The 20204-nt window shown below is 34.3% G+C and overlaps 1 protein-coding gene across 6 annotated transcripts in view; it reads right to left on the reverse strand.

The window, feature by feature from the left end:
- Window positions 1-20204, reverse strand: part of LOC149786930 (uncharacterized) — a 155159-nt gene that overhangs the window by 12002 nt on the left and 122953 nt on the right. For all 6 annotated transcript variants that reach the window (XM_089977457.1, XM_089977455.1, XM_089977458.1 and 3 more), the window contains 3 exons: window positions 14159-14280; window positions 9803-10002; window positions 5880-6001 (listed from right to left, as the gene is read on the reverse strand). In XM_089977457.1, coding sequence (XP_089833583.1) covers window positions 5880-6001; window positions 9803-10002; window positions 14159-14280 — 444 coding nt within the window. The remainder of the gene's footprint in view (window positions 1-5879; window positions 6002-9802; window positions 10003-14158; window positions 14281-20204) is intronic.

The following is a 20204-nucleotide window of genomic DNA, read 5'->3' on the forward strand; positions in this document are numbered from 1 at the left end:
AATGCATTACCAGAAGGGTAACATTATTGCAATACGAATAGCTATTACCTACCCTTACACTGTCAGAAGGGTAACATTATTCCAATATGAATAACTATTATATACCATAAAACTGCCAGATTGGTAATATGGTTCCAACATGAATAACTATTACTTATCCTAATACTGCCAGAAGGATAAGATAATAATGGATGGATTTTTCTAACTTGGATGTCATTGATTATAATCCCAAAGCAATATTTACAGGTACTATATTACCCTTATTAAATTCAGCATACTCACCAAATAACATTTTAGTGATAAGTGCATTGTTTAAATGTAATGCAATTATTGATTTGAGTATAGTTGACATATGCAGTTATTGATATATGTATAATTCACATGTAATGCAATTATGTCAAATACTGGTGTTATACGTTATGACTGAATTTGTTTTATTATAATAAGTAAATATTTTTATAGAGTTTGCTAAACCTATTTATCTTTTCATAATTGTGATGGTAGCAGAATTTTAAACACATTGCAGGGATGTAAGAAACATACGATCAGAAAAGTACTGGACAACTCTATCTCTACCAAAGTATTAATCTTCCATGCTGAAGTTACGAATGTGAGAATAAAAGATTTTAACATAATACTCGTATATCAAATTACCAAACTTATGAAGTTATCAATTACCATTTGTATTACCTTGTAGTGTGTAACAATGTTTCTTTGGTAATTTGCACACTCATGTTATGTCATCAAGTAGTTCTGACAGTACTTATAATTTGCATTTCAAGATTTCTAATAGCCCCTTCCCCCATAATTGTCCCAATTTTACTGAGATCTTCTGCTAACGAAAATCATTATTGTTCAATAATCCTCCTTCTGAAACAATCTCTATATTATAATATTATATACTGATCAGCTCAACACATCTAATGTCACAAGTGGGCTAGGTAACTTAAGATGCATTATATTCCTGATTGCAAAGAAATGAGTAATGCTTTATATTTTGCTTTAACACATAAATACTACTGGTTGTACATCTGGTGTTTGTGTTTCCTTGGGTCATTTAGATATACTGTCAACACAGGCATGTGTTCATGGAGATTTTATTGTTAGATGTGTGTTTTGACATTGAGTGTTCTATATTGGTAAGAGTGACATCACCTCTTTATGAGCATGTAGCTAAACAACGTAAGCCTCTCAGCCTTTTGTCAAATCATGATATCTTATCTCTTACAGAAATGACTTATTCTGACTTATAAAAATGATATATGCTATATAGGACTTTTAAGTCCCTTATAAGTTACTTTTACTTTGCATAAAGACATATGTTAAATGTCACTCGATATAAACACAGTACAAGTGAAAACAATATTATTCTATGCTTCATGTACATTTCACATACAAGTGATCAACAGGACATTTATAGGTGGTGAGTACGCAAACTGTAAAATCAGGGACATTTGTCATTCTCTGACAAATAGTTTAATGAAAACACAGTCACAAGTCCATTTATTTTCTCTAAAATACAATCCATGTCCGTCAAAAGGTGCAATTAATATTTTGTCAAAACAATAATGACTTCTCATCACATTTATCAGTTACGGTGAAAGTTGTATAAAAAAAAAGAAAATTTCATAATGTGTTATTGATATTTGTTTTAAAATTTAACACCCTCCCCAAAAAAATTAAAATAAAAGTCCCAATGTTCATGAATCTGAAAAGTGTCAAAACTGGAATAAAGCAATGTGTGTGTGTGTGTGTGTGTGTGTGTGTGTGGCAACATAGGAAAATGAGTTAGCATGTCACCATCCCCCAACTGAAATACAACTTCCAACTTTGATGAATCTTAAGTGTCAAAACTATAATAAAGCAATATGTGTGTGAATGGATAGCAAAATGGGGGCATGAGTTAGCATGCCCCACCACCAACCTCTAACTTTGATGGACCTTATGAGACAAACGTTGATGGAGAGTGGATGGCAAAATGGACTTGAGTGAGCATACAAATCTATACGCTGTGGTCACATCTTAAAGCTAAGACTTTTCTTGTATCCAGCAATAAATTATTTTGCACATTTGTTCATTAAAACAATATTATTCAACATTAAAAGTTCTATTTTTATGTTCTGATGCAATCATGCCAATAAGCTACCACTGAATGCTGATAGCTATTTGACATTGTGAAGTGTCTGAATAGCAGAAATCTGCAGCCTGAAACATTTCAAGGTCATGCACTATCATTACATTTCAAAGCCAAGCACTAACATAACATTACAAGGCCAAGCACTTTTTCCTTTTTCTGCTATTTAAATAATGTTGTATGCAACTATTTCATCATGTTACACCCCCTTGTTCCCAGTGTTTTTATATTGCTAGCTGTTTGAGCTTTCCAGCATTATGAAGCATTCATAAATATCTTAGTTCCCTCTTGGTGCTTTCCATCATCATGCAATATACACAGATATCCTAGTTCACTCTTGGTACTTTCATCATCATGCAATATACACAGATATCCTAGTTCACTCTTGGTGCATTCCATCATCATTCAATATACACATATATTCACTGTGCTTTCCAGCATCATGCAATATACAGAGATATCCTAGTTCACTCTTGGTGCTTTCCATCATCATGCAATATACACAGATATCCTAGTTCACTCTTGGTGCTTTCCATCATCATGCAATATACACAGATATCCACTGTGCTTTCCAGCATCATGCAATATACACAGATATCCTAGTTCACTCTTGGTGCTTTCCATCATCATGCAATATACACAGATATCCTAGTTCACGCTTGGTGCTTTCCAGCATCAAGCAATATACAGAGATATCCTAGTTCACTCTCTATTCTTTCCAGCATCATGCATTAAACTCAGATATCAGTCAACTCTATGTGCTTTCCACCATCAACTAGTATACACAGATATCCTAGTTCACTATTTGTGCTTTCCAGCATCATACAGTGTACAAATAGATATCCTATTTCACTCTCTCTGCTTTCCAGCATCATGAAGTACACACATATCCTGGTTCAGTCTGTTATTTTCCAGCACATCATGCAGTATACACAGATATCCTAGTTCACTCTATGTGTCTTCCAGCATCATGCTATGTACAGATATCCTGGTTCAAACACTGTGCTTTCCAATATCATGCAGCATGCATAGATATCCTCAGATTCACTTGCCAATGACACAGTAATGACAGCATTTATTTATCAGCCATCTGGTCATATTCTAATCAGATATATGACTGCTGAAGTGTTCACAAATTCAACCAATCAGAAGCACTGTCACCTCATTAATAGACGAAGATGTGCCAATAACTAACACAGAAGGTCTTCATCGTTAGGCTTACATATCAAATCTGACTAGAAATGAATCCTCTATTGTGTTCACAAGCAAGTACTGATTAATAGACACTGCAAGACGGATATCACACAAAAGACCATATACTGTATGCTTGCTTAGTTTTGCTTATATAAACTAAAATAACGAAGAAAGAAAATGTAAGCATTCAATACCGGAGTGATTTAATACAGAAAAAAGGAAGGATCTCAAATTTAAATGTATGTATTTTGCAAATTCATTTTATTTTTTGAATGCTATGTCATAAAACTTAAAATGAATCCCCACAAATGTGCCCATGAAAGAGACACAAAACAATTACAAGGTAACATTCAATCCATACATTAACTTATAAAATGTATACAGACCTGCCAACCCTGACATGTCCGTCTCAGTAAGGCAGTTGATTTTTTTCCGCAAGATTAACCAGTTTTCAGTAAAGTGTAACAAAATATCAATAACTGCTTTTGTAAAAGCTGGAAAATGTGATTAAAAGTTTGACGCACTGACGATAAACATTATGTTCAACTGAAAACTTTGTAAAGTAAGCGTGGACTTTATTTACCACTAGTATAGTTGCACAAACTCTAGTTCCAAACCCTATGCAGCTCAATAGCTTGTTGCTATCTTTCAACTTGACATAATTCTTGGAAATTGTTTTCCATTTCACATGATGACAGCAATCATATCTCCTGCCACGAGACATACTCCAATTGACACGTGATGTCCAATTTTCATAACTGTTTCCTTTCCAGCTTTTATTCACATAAATCTGAGTACTCCTTTTTATTCTTCTGAACTGATTAGCAACACTTTTCTAGAAGCTTATTTTCATCTTAAACATGCATCATTTTCTGGACGCCATTTAAAAAAATTCTATAATCAACAGTTTGATCATGCAGACACTTCACATGAACAAATAGGTGCAGTTTAAAGCATCTAGGGTGTTTTTGTAAAGATAGTCTGGTTCCCTGACTAATTTTACTAATTCTAAGATGAGATCCGGATCCAAATAAAACATGGATGAACCACTTAACTGGACTTATCAGCAATGATAATTTTTTCAGTAGCTTTTGCTAGTATGCTGTAAGTCTGTATTTTAAAGGCAATTTTTGTAAGACTTATGGCAAAATCGTAAGAGTTGGCAGATTTGTTTATACACAGGATCAAAACAGGATAAACCACAATTCAAGCAGATGTCATTACAAATATTTTAGTTACTAATATGTATGATAAATCTAATATAAACAAGATGCCCTGCAAATCTGGAAATTGCTTAGCTACAAAATGCAACTTTTATATGGGGCCTGATATTGAAGGATATTTTCTATGAATTTTGGTTTTATTGTATTGTGCAGTTTTAGGGAGTTTGCATTCAGTTTTAAGGAGATACATTTAGTGACGATATCTGCATTTGCACAGTGGCTATATCTGATGGTAGAGGCATCTTTGTATAAACATGAAAACCTTAATGACGGAATGACACCAAATTCTGCAAGCTACTTAGGCTTCTTAAGAGAATCTATTTCAATATTTTTATTACTGCATCCACATTTAATACAAAATCAGGATTAAGGTAAAAATGTTAAATCTTTTCCTGCCTAATTACTTTTTCTAGTTGTTTGGGATTCTTTTCTAATGCTTTCATGAAGATGTTTTACAAGGTGTTTATATTAACAAATGCCATAGTTGGCATTAACTGTAGCAGTCCTAACACTAACCTCTTAATGCTGAGCATCTAGCGAGGCAGCTGTTAGTACCATTTTTGTAAGTCTTTGGTATGACTCGGCCGGGGTTCGAACCCACAACCTGCCAATTCCGAAACGGACGCTCTAACCACTAGGCCAATGGAGTGGTCAGGATAAGTCTGATAAGAGAGATATTTGTGGACTATCTATTATATTAAGTGAAAAAGAAGAGGGTGAAAGTCAGTGCCATCACGACTATATTGGGGATACGGAAAGAATAAGCTGGTATGAGGTATCACGACACATCCACAATGTTTGCCCGTGGCCATACTATAAAGCGGAATTCTGTATAAATCCTAGATCGAGAATAAGCATGGTTAGAGCTGGGGTTTAAAGAATTGATTTACATCTGTGCACACAAATCGACATTGAACAATGACAGGAAGATCAGACAGATGAATTTCAGATTGTATATAGGCCTCTACCACACTAGAAGCAGAATTTTGGAAATAGTGAGCTTTGTAAAGAGATTACAGTAAATGCATCTTTTATTGGTTTTGGAAGTGAAAATACAGAGCAGCAGAGGTTCAGTAGTTACAAGCACCCTGGCTCTGGATATACTGAAATAATATATTTTCAAGTAATTTATGCATTTAGCATTTCTTTACATGCTAACCACTTTTCAGCTAATTAATATTTTAAAGCTACTATTTAGGATGTTCATTCATGTACAAACAATGGGTTTTTTTTAATGTATTTTCCAATTTAAAATTTAAGGTTCTAACAACATGGATATTTTGCAAATAAAACAAAAGAAGAAAACTGGAACATTCGTATCAACTGACCTTCTCCCCAATCTCACTAAACGACCTCGGCTTGGCAATAATGTTAAATTGTTCCATTATCAGCAAGATGTGACATTTGTTGGCATGTAGTTCTGGATGTTTCTCCTTTGTCCAGATGGCATCTGTGTTAAAACAAACAAAACTAATTGCAGATCCATCTGAGAAATAATAATAACAAATAGGTTGTGAGATATTTTTTAAGAATACATTGATTTAAAACAGAGACATATAATTCCATGTTTTTTTTTTTTTACTGATCAAAGTTATGGCCTACTACTGAACCCATTCCCCATGACATTTTCCTCATATCATGAGCACATGCTTACGTGATATTGTTAACAAGAGGCACCCATGCAAAAGGAGAGCCAGATAGGATGGAAGATTTTGACCAAGATCAGTAATGACAAAAACCTCTGTTAAAACACTACTGGTATACATGTCTTTAAGACTGTGATCTGACAAATATGATTACAAATCTATCCACTTTTGCACTGATAAACATTTATGCATTTTTACTGCCTGCAAATCCACTATCCTGCATTTTTTGTGTTTGGAATTGCTGGTGGTTTTCGATATCTGCCAACACATTCTCAAACTAAACCATGTTAAATATTTTATCCCCAATAAACACCGAGTACAACTGTACTCAAACGTCTTTGTGCTGCTGCGAGAAGTTCTGAAAAAAAACCACATATCTGCAAACAAGCCATGAAAATATCATTTTACAGCTCTGCCAATCACACCTGTTGGTTACTACTGATATAGTTCCAACAACGATTCCAGTTGGTGTACCTAAAACATTTGCAGCTCTCCTCTGTCGACATCAGCAACAGTGCGGATGGTAAACTCAGTCCAATATCTTCAGATCTTATATCAACACCATGTCAGGCTGTATAATAACCATACCTATTGTAACAGGCATTTTGTATGATATTAAGTGTACGTTCTAAGTAACAATGCCAAAAATCAACAAGGGCAAGAGCAGCTGGTGAATGCTCAAGTGCATGCAATGCTTCATAAAGATCATCACATAATGACCTGTCCAACTGAGCTTGTATCATTGGATTTGTATGAAACAGTCAATGCAACCCATTGCCTAGGGTTAAGTAATCAACAACTTAAAATAGTGGTGCAAGCCTGTAAGAGTCAAAATACAAAAGATGTTGAGGCATTATCATGTATGCAACCAAATGAATTCAGGGTCCTGTTGATTCCAGATAAATAATGCCAGTTACCAACTTGCGGAAGTATCATTCCTTGAGGACCTTTGGCTACGAATTCAACCAGCATAAAGACACTTTGGACATGTTCAACTGATGTTTGATGAGTAAATCGAGACTGATTAATGTTGTGGTCTATTGAAAATAATACAGCATAAACAAGACATCTGTCTGAGGTTAGTCGTTCCAGGTAATAGAAAAGCTCCTCTCAAAATGTTGCCAATCGCTTTTCTGAGGGCTATCCCGAATGTTATAATGACAACTCCTAACATAACTATTTATGCAAAAGTAGGAGCCCCAGCTGCTAACAATGCCTAAATCACTGTGAAGAATGGAAATATTTTACTGGTTGTTCCAGTTCAGTCACCACTAATTTCGATAGATTTATTGTCACCAAGGTGTTCTTTTGTCTGGTCACTTTTGTCTGGCCACATGAAAATGATTCTGTTTGTCTACCACACAGAGATATTTCCAGTTAATATGGCCCACACTAGATCTGTGTTAAGATTTTGATTTTATAATTTACTCTGGGCTAAGACAAACCTTAATTTCGTGATAAGACATTATTATTTGAAAATGTGGCAAGTAAAAATCCAAGTTTGAGAAAATTATATGAATTTTCCACAGGTGCATTATGGACTTTTATTCAGTCACTTGAGCCCTCCAACAATGGAAACTCATTGGGAAATAATACAGCAATACATCTTCAAAAAAAAAAGAGTAAAAACTCTGACCTACAACAGTAGTCAACTAAGCCGCTATTATAACCTGAATACACACCTTTCAGACTGGAATGTGAATAGTCACAAATGTATCCTCAAATGCACAAACATCGGCAAACATTTACCTGATTATTACTGGCTGTAAATTTACTATGCCCACTTCTGTATCTGTGCTTAGAGCTGATTGTGTTTTCCATTTCTGTCAACAGCCTTAATCTCCATCATGTTAATTATTTTATTGCCAACAAACATCAACCACAGTTTACTAATTGTAATGAAACTTCTTTGTTCTGTTGTAAGACCTAAATAGACAGGTTTTTATGAAAGCATCCATAATGAGATGCCTTTACCACTGCTGTCAGTCACAATGGCTATTACTGATGTTGTTCCAGCAACAATTCTAATTGGCTTACTCTTATTAGTTGACACAGTGATGATTTATACTATAATCAAAACAACAGTGGCTGCTGCAACTCTGCAAATAGCTTCTGGGACCACAAACATGCATTTGTATTTCCTGAGTAGTGTGGTTCTCTTTGAGATTTCATCGTGGATTTGTTGGTCAGCTTCAGTTATTTTCCCACATTGGTAATATTGAGAGTCCATTATAATTTTTATAATAATAATGTGATCGAATAGTATTAATGTTTGACAAGCCAAACCTGATCAGGTGCAACACACACACACACACGCACACACACACTCTTCCAACCAATTGCTCATTATTACTGGTACGATCATAGATAATATATATTTGGGAAATATTTACATTTCTGACAAATGTGCATTCTTCTGGTGTGGCATTAGATTCATGTAAAACTATACTAATTACACAATTGGATAATGTCTGAAATTATCATTCTTGTCTTTGCCCAAGAAGTGTAATACAGACAAGTGCATCTTTGTTAATGCTGCTAAATGCAACCATGGGTTCAGAGATGAATTCCACTTCTTCTTTGCAGAAATGATCTCCGAATGTTGTTATGCAAGGTGATGCAGTCAGTCAACATGTTAATGCAATAACATTTATGAAATATTTAATCTAATTTCCAGAGATGGTTAAGTGAACTCCATATACTGTATTCCTTAATTTCATTCAGTAAGTAATGACACTTATATTGCATACATGTCAAAGATGTTTAAAATTTCTTAACACATTCACTGGTATGTAATATATATGCTAGTAAAACAGAATATTTATTTACTAATATTTGTATCAGACCTCAACCTCGATGAAATGAATAAATATGATATAGGCTCATGCACATTTAAGATATTTAGCTTTATCAATAATATGCACAGGATTTGAAATACCTCAGAGACTACTGTCTGCACTTCTAGGGCTGTATCATGAAGGAAAACGTTTATGTTGCCAACTCACTCTTTAAAATTTGTTGGCAGATTGGGTATGCTCTAATAACCATTTCCTCATTAAACCTTCAGTGATATATTTCTTACTTGACATGCTCCTTATCCTAGTCACCTGTTGAAAATTACCTATTTGTGATGTGGTCTTTAAATCTATTTTATTCAGTGATATATTTCTTACGTGACAAGCTCCTTACCCTAGTCATCTGTTGAAAATTACCTATTTGTGATGTGGTCTTTTTTAATCTATTTATTCAGTGATATATTTCTTATGTGACAAGCTCCTTACCCTAGTCATCTGTTGAAAATTACCTTTTTGTGATGTGGTCTTTAAATCTATTTTAATTTAAGTATTCTGAAATGAGGCCAGGGAGACATCAAGTGATACAGCTAGAACCAAACTATCTATCATATCGTTCATTTTGTATACCTTTTAGTATGGCTGACTTGCACATACAAGTTAAATGAATCTATGTGAAATATAATTTGTAACACTGAGGATGAACAAATAAGTGAAAAATAATGACATATCCCTCTCAGTTTCATTGGTGAAGAGATAACAATGAGACACATACTTTTAAAAGAGGCCACAAACAGTAACAAATGGACAAACCGACAAGCTCTGGGGTAAGAACTCCTTTGTCCTTGAAGTCAGACCATTTCTGTGTGATGGCAATGTCAGCTGGGCTGTTTGACAGAGGGCTATTTTCAGCATGGCTTTCTGGCAGGTTAGGATGAGCATTGATGAGGAGTTTCAGGGCATCAATCAACCACTTTGGATCCAACACAATGTTGTCTCTCAATACTTCAATGCTGAAAAAAAGTATTTCATATGATGTGGAATTAAGTAATGATTCTTCTCTATGTACAAGTTATTATTCACTTGATTAGGAATTAAGTAATGACTATTCTGTTAGTTAAAAACAGCAGTATTTCACAGGATTTGGAATTAAGGAATGACCCTTTTCTATTGTATACAACAAATTAGCAGCATGTCATATGATTTAAAATTAAGGAATGACTCTTTCTTATTGTATACAACAAATTAGCAGCATGTCATATGATTTGGAATTAAGGAATGACTCTTTTCTATTGTATACAACAAATTAGCAGCATGTCATATGATATCTTTTCTATTGTATACAACAAATTATTACCATGTCATATGATATGGAATTAAGGAATGACTCTTTCATGTGATATAACCTAACTTTCATGCTTAAGTCACTAAGTCAAATGAGCTGATCTTTGTTTTGCCCTTCTGTTTCTGACTTCAATTTTCCAAAAAGATAATAACAATTAATACTTATACCTACCTACCTACCTACCGACCAACCTTCCTTCCTACCTGCCCACCTACCTACCTACCTACATACATTATGTTCACTGTGGATCAATGAAATAAATTTATTTAAGTTCTCTTTCTGATACATAAATCAGAATAAATTATTCAAAACTTTACATGCGTTAACAACATTATTATCTGAGTAAAAATAATTTCAATTCATGGCCACTCTTATTACTCTGTATCATCATTTATTCAACTAAATGCCATTCAAAAACATATTTTCTGTCATGTGCAGATAACATTTGCATTCCTAGAATTTAACATTCTTCTATATGTTCATAACTAACTGCATCTTTTGTGCAGACATTTGATATCTGACCTTCTGAACCACAAACTGGGAGGTTACTTCCATTTGCAATCAACGTCAATTATTATAGGTTTCTTCCTTATGCCAAGTCAAAGTCAGTCTGAAAGTCTGGTAACTAATATGGAGAACTAAAGTTTCTGTGCAGAAACAATATCTTCTGCATTCACAGTGACACTTATTTTGTGTGACGTATGTCCAGCTGTGAATGCAAATTCACAAATGTAATGAAACTGTGCAGGAAGAATGGAAAGATTGGAACACAATGCTGCTACATTGTCTATTATTGCCATCATCATTAATGTCGCTCTCTCTCTCTATATATATATATATATATGTGTGTGTGTGTGTGTGTGTGTGATTACTTTCGCTGCATAAAAGAGACAGTGTATGCAACCAGGTGACTTGATTTATTAACTTTAAAGAATATACACCTACATTATATTCCAGATCTCTTCCTGCCCCTGGTGATGATTTAAACACTTCAGCACTATTCATAGTCACGCCCTTAAAGTGTATACATCTACGTCATATTTTGATCTATTCCTGTCCCTGGAGAGAAGTTCTCAAATCATACACTTCGACACTGTTATTAGCCACACCCATAATATATATGTACCCACATCATATTTTGTATTCCGGTTCATGGTGATTAGCTCCTGAGTTGTAGACTTGTCTTAATCAAACTTTTAAAACTAAACAACTACATTATATTATAAGTGGAGCTAATCTTTGTCTGAATCCATGGATTCATCCAGTTCCCCACCCTTGGGCCCAATTCAGACACTTATAATTGAGTAACTGTGGAAACCACTGCGATCCCTTCAAAGGGAGCAGCAGTAGATCAGTGGCTAAGACAAGGGACTTCTGCTTGTAACATTGTTATTGTAAGTCCCAAACTTTCATCAGCCTTAATCAGGTAGCCGATGTTCCTGGATCATGTGTGATTAATAACCATCTTAGGTACGAGTGAAACAATATAGTCAGGGCACAAATGTAAGAAAATCCTTTAAACATTGTTAATTTTGTACTTATTTGAATATGTATAGCTTCTATTTATTCTAATAAGAATTAAAGATTGATACAGAATGAACAAGTATGGTTAGGTTTAACTTAATTTGTTGTTACATTTTCATACACTTGTTATGTGAGGCATTATTTTTAAGCTTGATTACTAGGGATTGTTCAATTCCCAAGAAGTTTTATTTTGCTAATTTATATCGATTTTATTGCAATTTATGACTCGTATATGAGAACACTATATTTTTCTTTTTTCTGCAAGAGGGATAATTTAGCAAAAATTCTGCAATTCATAACAGACCTCATCAAAGAATACTTCTCTGCTTTTAAAAGAAAAATTGGTAATTAATGTATGTTTTTTATCAAGCATGGTCAAATTAAATTCAACAACATTCAGCAAGAAATTGTTACAAGATTGTCTATTTATTATAATGATGTATTTCATAAATAAAAGGTATTCATGCCAGGATGCTTTCTGCCAGATATAGTCCAGTTCTACTCAGGAGTTTTTCAGCAGTTGTTGAAAGGTATCAGTATTTCTTTCTTTGCATCAGTGACCATGTTTTCACTCAACGGTTGGAGCACTGTATTCATTATTTTGGGAGAAGATATCGTTTGTTTTTGGTATTTTTGGTTGCTTTTTTCATTCCTAAGGTGTTTTCTTTCAAGGTTGGTTCTGATCAGCAGATTCAGAAAAATCATTTAATTTTTTTGTTGGTGTTTATAGTAGCAATTATCATATTTGATGACATGTGTGTAAAGTTTGACTAAAATGACTTCAACAGTTTGAAGACTTATACTCTGAAAACACCTCCACCTGCCAGTTACATCATACAGGTATAATATAGTGTGCAGCCCTCATTAGAATGGGATATAAAGTGTGCAGCCCTCATTAGAATGGGACATAAAATGTGTAAACTTCATTAGGATGGGACATAAAATGTGGAACCCTCATTAGATTGGGATACAATGTGTGCAGCCCTCATTAGAATGGGATATAAAGTATACAACCCTCTTTGTACAAACCTGATTTGAATGGGATGCAATGTGAGTGACCCTCATTAGAATGGTATCTAAAGTCTGCAACCTTCATAATGATGCTGCTTTTGTTTGAAATTTCAGGTCGATTAAGTGAAATTTAAAGTCCTGATCTTGAGAACTTATCTGGTGTTGAAGGGATGAGCTTTGGCAGTCTATGATAATTAAAAAGCTTTAACCAGTATTGATGGGTTGAGCTCTGGCAGTCTATGATAATTATAAAGCTTTCATTAGAATGTATTTGCTTAAAGGGGATCAACTCTAATTCTATTTATATATAAAGTTGTGAGTACTGCATAGTAGCTTGATCTGTGTTCAAGGTCTCAATTATTGATCACAGGTATTGACATTAACTTATTCAAGCATCATAACCATACATATTAAAGTCCATCAAATTAATGTTTCAATTAGATATGGGTATTTTAATTTGACAAGGAGATCTGAATGCTCACGTATACAACATGTTGTAAGCATGCCACCCATCCTCACCCCAACTGTTAACCACACTCTGAAACCCGCTAACCTGTGCTTACCTATGCTGCAGCATATGCTTATGTACATATTAGCTACTGATGGAGTGTTGGAGCCTGGTAACTTTCATTTTACTGTATCTAGGACACCAGTAGTTTCTGATGCCCTAATTTTCATCATAAAGCAAATCATCTCGTTTTTTTGTCAAGTTTTCGTTGCAAACTAATAAATTTTAGTAAGACTTGCTTATTGTTTCTTCTGATATTTTGAAGCCTAAATATTTTGGAAGAGCTAGCTTATCTCACTGATTCCAATCCTCTTTCTCTCAGTATGGATTAAAAGATTACTATCTACTCATATGCCAAAGTTTTTATTCATTTTAATGGCAGTTTTTATTGGCTTCATCATGTTGAAGAAATTAAAGCTAAATGCCTTTCTCATGGGTACACTGAGGCAGATCAATTAAGATGACCTGGTTAGGTTTTCAACCCATGCATCCAGAATTCTGAGTCCAATGCATTAGTAATACTGTGCACTGGTGCACTGATGAAGGCAACTAGAATAAACACTTGTAAAAAGATTTTGTTCTTGTTTACAGCTTTGGCAAGTGTTTAGGTTTCATAAATGTGCTCCACAATTTTAATAAAGTTCGATGAAAAAACCTGTATCAGTGATTTTGCATCCTGTTTGGAAATGATGGCTTAAACTGCTAATAAGAAAATCTACTGCAAACAAGTATTTGCAGCATTACTAATATTATTATACTGATACCTGACTTATAATCTTACTTGAAGTAGATGATTGTTCCTGTTTCATGCAAATATTTAAGAAACAGATCCAATTCTTCACTTTCTTTAATTTGGACAGCACCTCCCTTGTTCAACTCTTCCACGGTACTGCGAGAAACCACCTGCAATTGCAAGTTGACAAAGCACTTGTTTAGTATGCTGAATTTATGAATAAAATATTCAACTGCTTTACAAATGTCATTTTGTGACAATGTTATTACATTATGTAACCACCACTTAACAAGATATAGGATTATAACTGACCTTGTCAATATTTACATTGATGTATGCATTCTAATTTGATCTTGCCAATATTCAATTAGATATGGGTATTTTAATTTGACCTTACCAATACTCAAATATAAGTCGGTATCTTCTTTGAACTTTGCTCATATCTGACTGAGGTTACAGTTTATCTGGATCACATCAGTAATGAGTTCTGTACTCATCAGCAATGAATGTGTATGTAGGAGGTTACATTAATGACCTTGCCAGTATCCAAGTGAACTTATTACATGGCATGATCACATAAGTGAGGTGTTGTACTTCCTGCATCCATCAGTCACTGCATGTGTATACCACAGGGTACACCGATGATGCTGACAGTATTAAGGAATTTACAACCAGGCTTAATCAGCTCAGTTGCCCATTCTGTATCCATCAACAGCTGGACATATATATCACAAGCTACACAGATTAGTAAACCAACATTCATCAACAAATGGATGCATATACCAGATCCAACACATATGACTTTGCCAATATCCAAACAAGCTTATAATTTGGGTTGATCACCTCAGTTATATGTCATGTATACTGCATTGATCCTACAGACTACATTGTCCGACATCAACAGCCGCATGTGTGTGTTAGATAATACAGCATCAGACATCCATCAGAAACCGCATGTGTATGCTACAAGGTACAGTTTCAAACATCAAAACATCCATCAACAAAAGCATGTGTATACTGCAGGCTACAATGTCATACATCCATCAACAACAGCACATGAATGCTACATGTTACAGAGTCAGACATCAAACATCCATCAACAAAAGCATGTGTATGCTACAGGCTACAATGCCATTCATCCATCAATAACAATACGTGTATGCTACATGTTACAGTGTCAGGCATCATACATCCATCAACAAAAGCATGTGTATGCTACAGGCTACAATGCCATACATCCATCAATAACAGCACGTGTATGCTACATGTTACAGTGTCAGACATCAAACATCCATCAACAAAAGAATGTGTATGCTACAGGCTGCAATGCCATACATCCATCAATAACAGCACATGTATGATACAGGCTACAATGCCAGATATCAGAAATACATAAATAACAGCATGTGTACGCTACAGACAAGAGTGTCAGACATCAGACATCCAACAACAACTGTATCATACAATCTACAGCGTCAGACATAATTATTTCATCAAGAAGAGCTTGTGTAAACCTACAGGCTACAGTGTCAAACATCAAGCAGGCATCAACAGCAAAATATATATAAAATACCAAGAAGAAGAAATTTGTTTTGTTCTAGATACAGCTGACAGAAGCAAAGTGATAAATGGCCTAATCAAGATTTTGCTCAAGTATCGCTACTTTCACGCCCCTTATCAGCAAACTACACATTATATGCCCAACTCATTTGTGAAAGATAATCATAATGATGATGATAAATCATGGGATTGTGACTGATATACACGATGCTCTGTGCAACATTTGTTACAAATTGTAATAGCATCTGCAATTCTAGTTTAAAGCATCTAACTTTTCATAGGTCATTTAATTCTTAATCGTAAAATATGAAGTTTGGAAGCAGAAAGCAAATTATTTTGAATCATCTCATTTCTTTCTTTCAAAAGCTATAAATACAAAATAAATTTTTATTAATTTGGAACTAATGGCAGTGAATATGTGAAATGTCATACATTAATGCATTTACATGGAAGAACATGTTGCTTTAATTAGAAAAAAGGTGCAACTAACTGAGTTCAAGATCAGGTTTACTCACTGGAGAACTTGGGATGAGATATATAGTGATCATATTAACTGGAGTACATGGAGGTGGTGCTCCATTCACAAATATCTTTCAGTTGATGCCACTAAAACACTTGTGTGTTCATTAGTACTTTCAAGACTGGACTATGTAACTCAATTATGTCTGGTTCATCTCAAGATCTACTCCAGAAACTTAAAAAAGTTCAAAACACAGCTGCTCAGATTATACTTAGAGTACCACGATCAGAGAACAACTCCCTGCTGCTCTGTACCCTACACTGGCTATCCATTCGATCCAAAATCAAACACAAAACTTGTTCTCCATGCTACATTTCACTGATGGACTCCAGTCCAACATACCTATCCGACCTCACCAGCAAGATACTTTCGCTCCTCTTCTGACAATCATATACTCATTATTCCCACTATGAAAACAAAGTCATATGGACAACATTCTTTTGCATACCGGGGCCCAGCAATGTGGAATGAATTGCCCACTGAACTTAGACACAAAGACACAGTGATCCCATTCAAGAGTGCTATTAGAACTCACTTATTTCGACTGCAATAACAAACTTAAAGGCCTAATAATGCTTCCTACATTAAATACTTTCAGCATGTTTTTTGTTTTCTAATTTCATGGTGTTTGTCTTTGCAATCATATCATTATATATTTTTATGTTATAGGTGTTGTCAAATGTTGTAAAGCACTTAGAGCTTCTAAGGATTAGGCGCTATACAAAGTCCTCATTATTCTTATATATTGCTATATATTTTTCATATATATATACATGTGTGTGTGTGTATGTGTGTGTGTGTAAAAGTGAATCTGTCAATGTCGTGGATAATACATAGAAAATATAGTTAATGAAACAGAAGGTCAGAAAAATATCCATGATTTATTCCTTCAAGCGCTTTCGCATCATCATTATGGATGATATTCAGGTGAAATATATATATATATATATATATACAGTAAAACCTGTCATGAGCGACCTCTGCTATGAGCGACCACCTGTCATTTCCAACCACAATCGTAATGCATGGATCAATTTTACTAAATTAATGCTCTGTTATGAATGACCACCTGCTGAACGCGACCAGAGACCGCGATTTCTTGGCAAAATATGCATTTTGACACTGCTATGAACGACCGCATCGCTAAACAAACAAAACAGATTGACACCAATGACCTTAACTTAATCCTTTGTAAATACCAGAGCTCAGGATAAATGTTGTATGCAAACAAAGTGCACATTAAATAACACGATAGTTGAACAACCATATATCGAGATAAACACCTCTAACCACCATTTAGTCCTTTGTAACAAAGACTGCATAAATAGTAAAGATTGCTCTAATAAAGTATTTAAAAAGAATTTGTCTTGCTACAGTACCAGTTTTGTGAAATTTACAACTCCAGTGTAAACTGCAGTAAACCACACTAAAGTACATGTCACTAACCGCCATTGTAGTGCCGAAGTCATGAGAATAGCCAGTAAGAGTAACATCAAAGGGAGTAATGATGGATATATGCAGTCAATTTAGAGGTTTGTATTTTTTTTTTATCTTTATAAAAACTCGCAAAACGCTGGTAGTCCTTATGTCCCAGTGAGAAATCATTTGAAAGGGCTTCAGTGTAGGTTTGAGTACATCGTTTGTCTTTCCAGTTAATCCATAATGCCTGGAGGCTGAATGAGCTCATTGTCTTTAATACTAGTAAGTGAGAATCATTTCTGGATTTTTTTTAAATTATTTTTTATTTCTTTTGTTAGTGTTTCACCAAGCCATAATCTGTTTACCTGGGTGCAGATGGTTGCAACCTTTGTTTATCGAACTATAACGCTGTTGATTTAAACTTCGTGTCAGAATAAATGTATTGTTTCTTGATGAGTCAGCTATGTCTTTCAGTTTCATTCATTGGTACATAATATAGATTTATTCCACATTTCCCCAAAACCTGATCAAAACCGATAGTCTTTATAACATCAACACTAATAACAATGGCAGAACCTCCGCTGAAAAAATGAAAAATTTTAACACTGGAAGAAAGGATTAATGTCATTGAAAGAAATGAAAAAGAGGAGACCGCTTGCAAAACAGCAGTCAGCTTAAGCGTCAATAAAACGCAAGTTCAAAATGTAATCAAACACAAGGAGTCCAGTAGAAACAAATGGCAGAAAGGTGCACAAGCACAGAGGAAATATGCCATGGCATGACGGATAGTTTACGGAGATCTGAACGAGCGAGTATTTGAGTGGTTTTGGGATCACCATGTTGTAAAGCATATTCTTTAATCTCTTTTAAATCTTCTATGACTGTAGAATGTGAAATAACCTGAGGCAGAATTTCACCAACAGATGACTCATTGTCATTTAAAAGATATTAAAGAATATGATTTACAACATGGTGATCCCAAAATGTTGCTTCTTTGCTCAGAAATGGAGATACCTGTTCAGACCAAACAGCTGAGTAAAACATGTCAACAAAGAAGTATAATGGATTTTTTAAAAAACAAGTGAATAAGTGTATAGAATAAGATAAATATATATCTAACTGTTCATTTTTTGTACATATTAATGTGATGTTGAAATATAAATTGCATTCTCGTTGTTTGATAGATGTATATCTTTATTATATAAAGATATTTTGAGAGAAATGCATGCAATATTTAACAAGATTTATGAATAAAGGATATGATACATGTACAGTGAGTATGGGTATTATTTATTTTTCAACAATGCTAACTACTGACCCTGAAAACCAGTCCACTTTCATACACGTCTTATGAGAGACCACCTGTCTTGAAACACCGCTTTTGGTTGGCAGAAGGGGCAGTCTTTCATAACAGGTTTTACTATATATATATATATATATATATATATATATATATATATATATATATATATATACATACATACATTGATTTAATGAGTTGATTGTCATGACGGATATAATTCGATTGTAGGACATGATATACTGAGCAGAGAGACTTACTGAATCACATGAAGGGATGTAAATTGATCAGATGGATATATTGGTGTAATAGGATGGATATAATTTGATCAGCTGAATTGACTGGAGCACTTGGTGGTATGTAGATTGATCAGATTGAATGATTGGAGTACCTGGTGGGATAAAAAATAATCAAATGGATTGATTGGAATACATGGATGGATATAAAATAGTCCAATGAATTAACTGGAGTTCCTCGAGGGATAAACTATAGTCCATTAGATAGAATGGAGTACCTGGAGGGATATAAAATAGTCAAATGGATTGACTAAAGTACCTGGAGAGATATAAATTGATGTAATGGACTGATTCAAGAACTTGGAAGGATATAAGTTGATCACATGGACTGATTGGAGTCATTGGAAGGATATAATCAGACTGATTGGTTTGATTACTCAGAAGGATACCGAGTGATCAGATAGATTGATTGAAATACTTTAAGTATATAATTTGATTGATTTGATTAATTATAGGGATATAAAGTGATCAGAGACAAGTATTTCGTGCTAAGGACATGTGAATGACTTCAATGGCTAATTTAGTATCAATCATTTGGTTGTGTGGAGGTTTGTTATTTATGATGACAGACACATTCATCTGTATAGGCCTTATTAGTATTTACTTTATCATTACCATCGTTGTAAGTTGTACAAGTGTTAAGATCAACTATAATTTTCTTTTAAAAGGGCTCCTAAAGACTCAGAACAATTAGGTTGTGATCTTTACAATGAAGATGTATTTTACTGTATTACAGTGTCAGGTATACAGAATTTATGGTGGTGACAATAAAGTGAATAAAATTTCTAGCCTGGGATTCGGTCACCTGTAATCATATTCAACATACTGAAAAATCTGACTCCAGAAAGAAGTCCTGTAAAAACAACATTCGAACTACGGTATATTTAAAGAGATATTTAGAAAGACTTTGCAAATATTTTTGTTAGTCAATCTGTAGATTTAAGAGAAGTATCAGTTTTGAAGATTATGTGCATACACCACAAATATGCATGAATATAT

This window comes from Sinohyriopsis cumingii, chromosome 12 (genome assembly GCF_028554795.1).
Source record: "Sinohyriopsis cumingii isolate HCF-2022 chromosome 12, ASM2855479v2, whole genome shotgun sequence".
Taxonomy (NCBI): Eukaryota; Metazoa; Mollusca; class Bivalvia; order Unionida; family Unionidae; genus Sinohyriopsis; species Sinohyriopsis cumingii.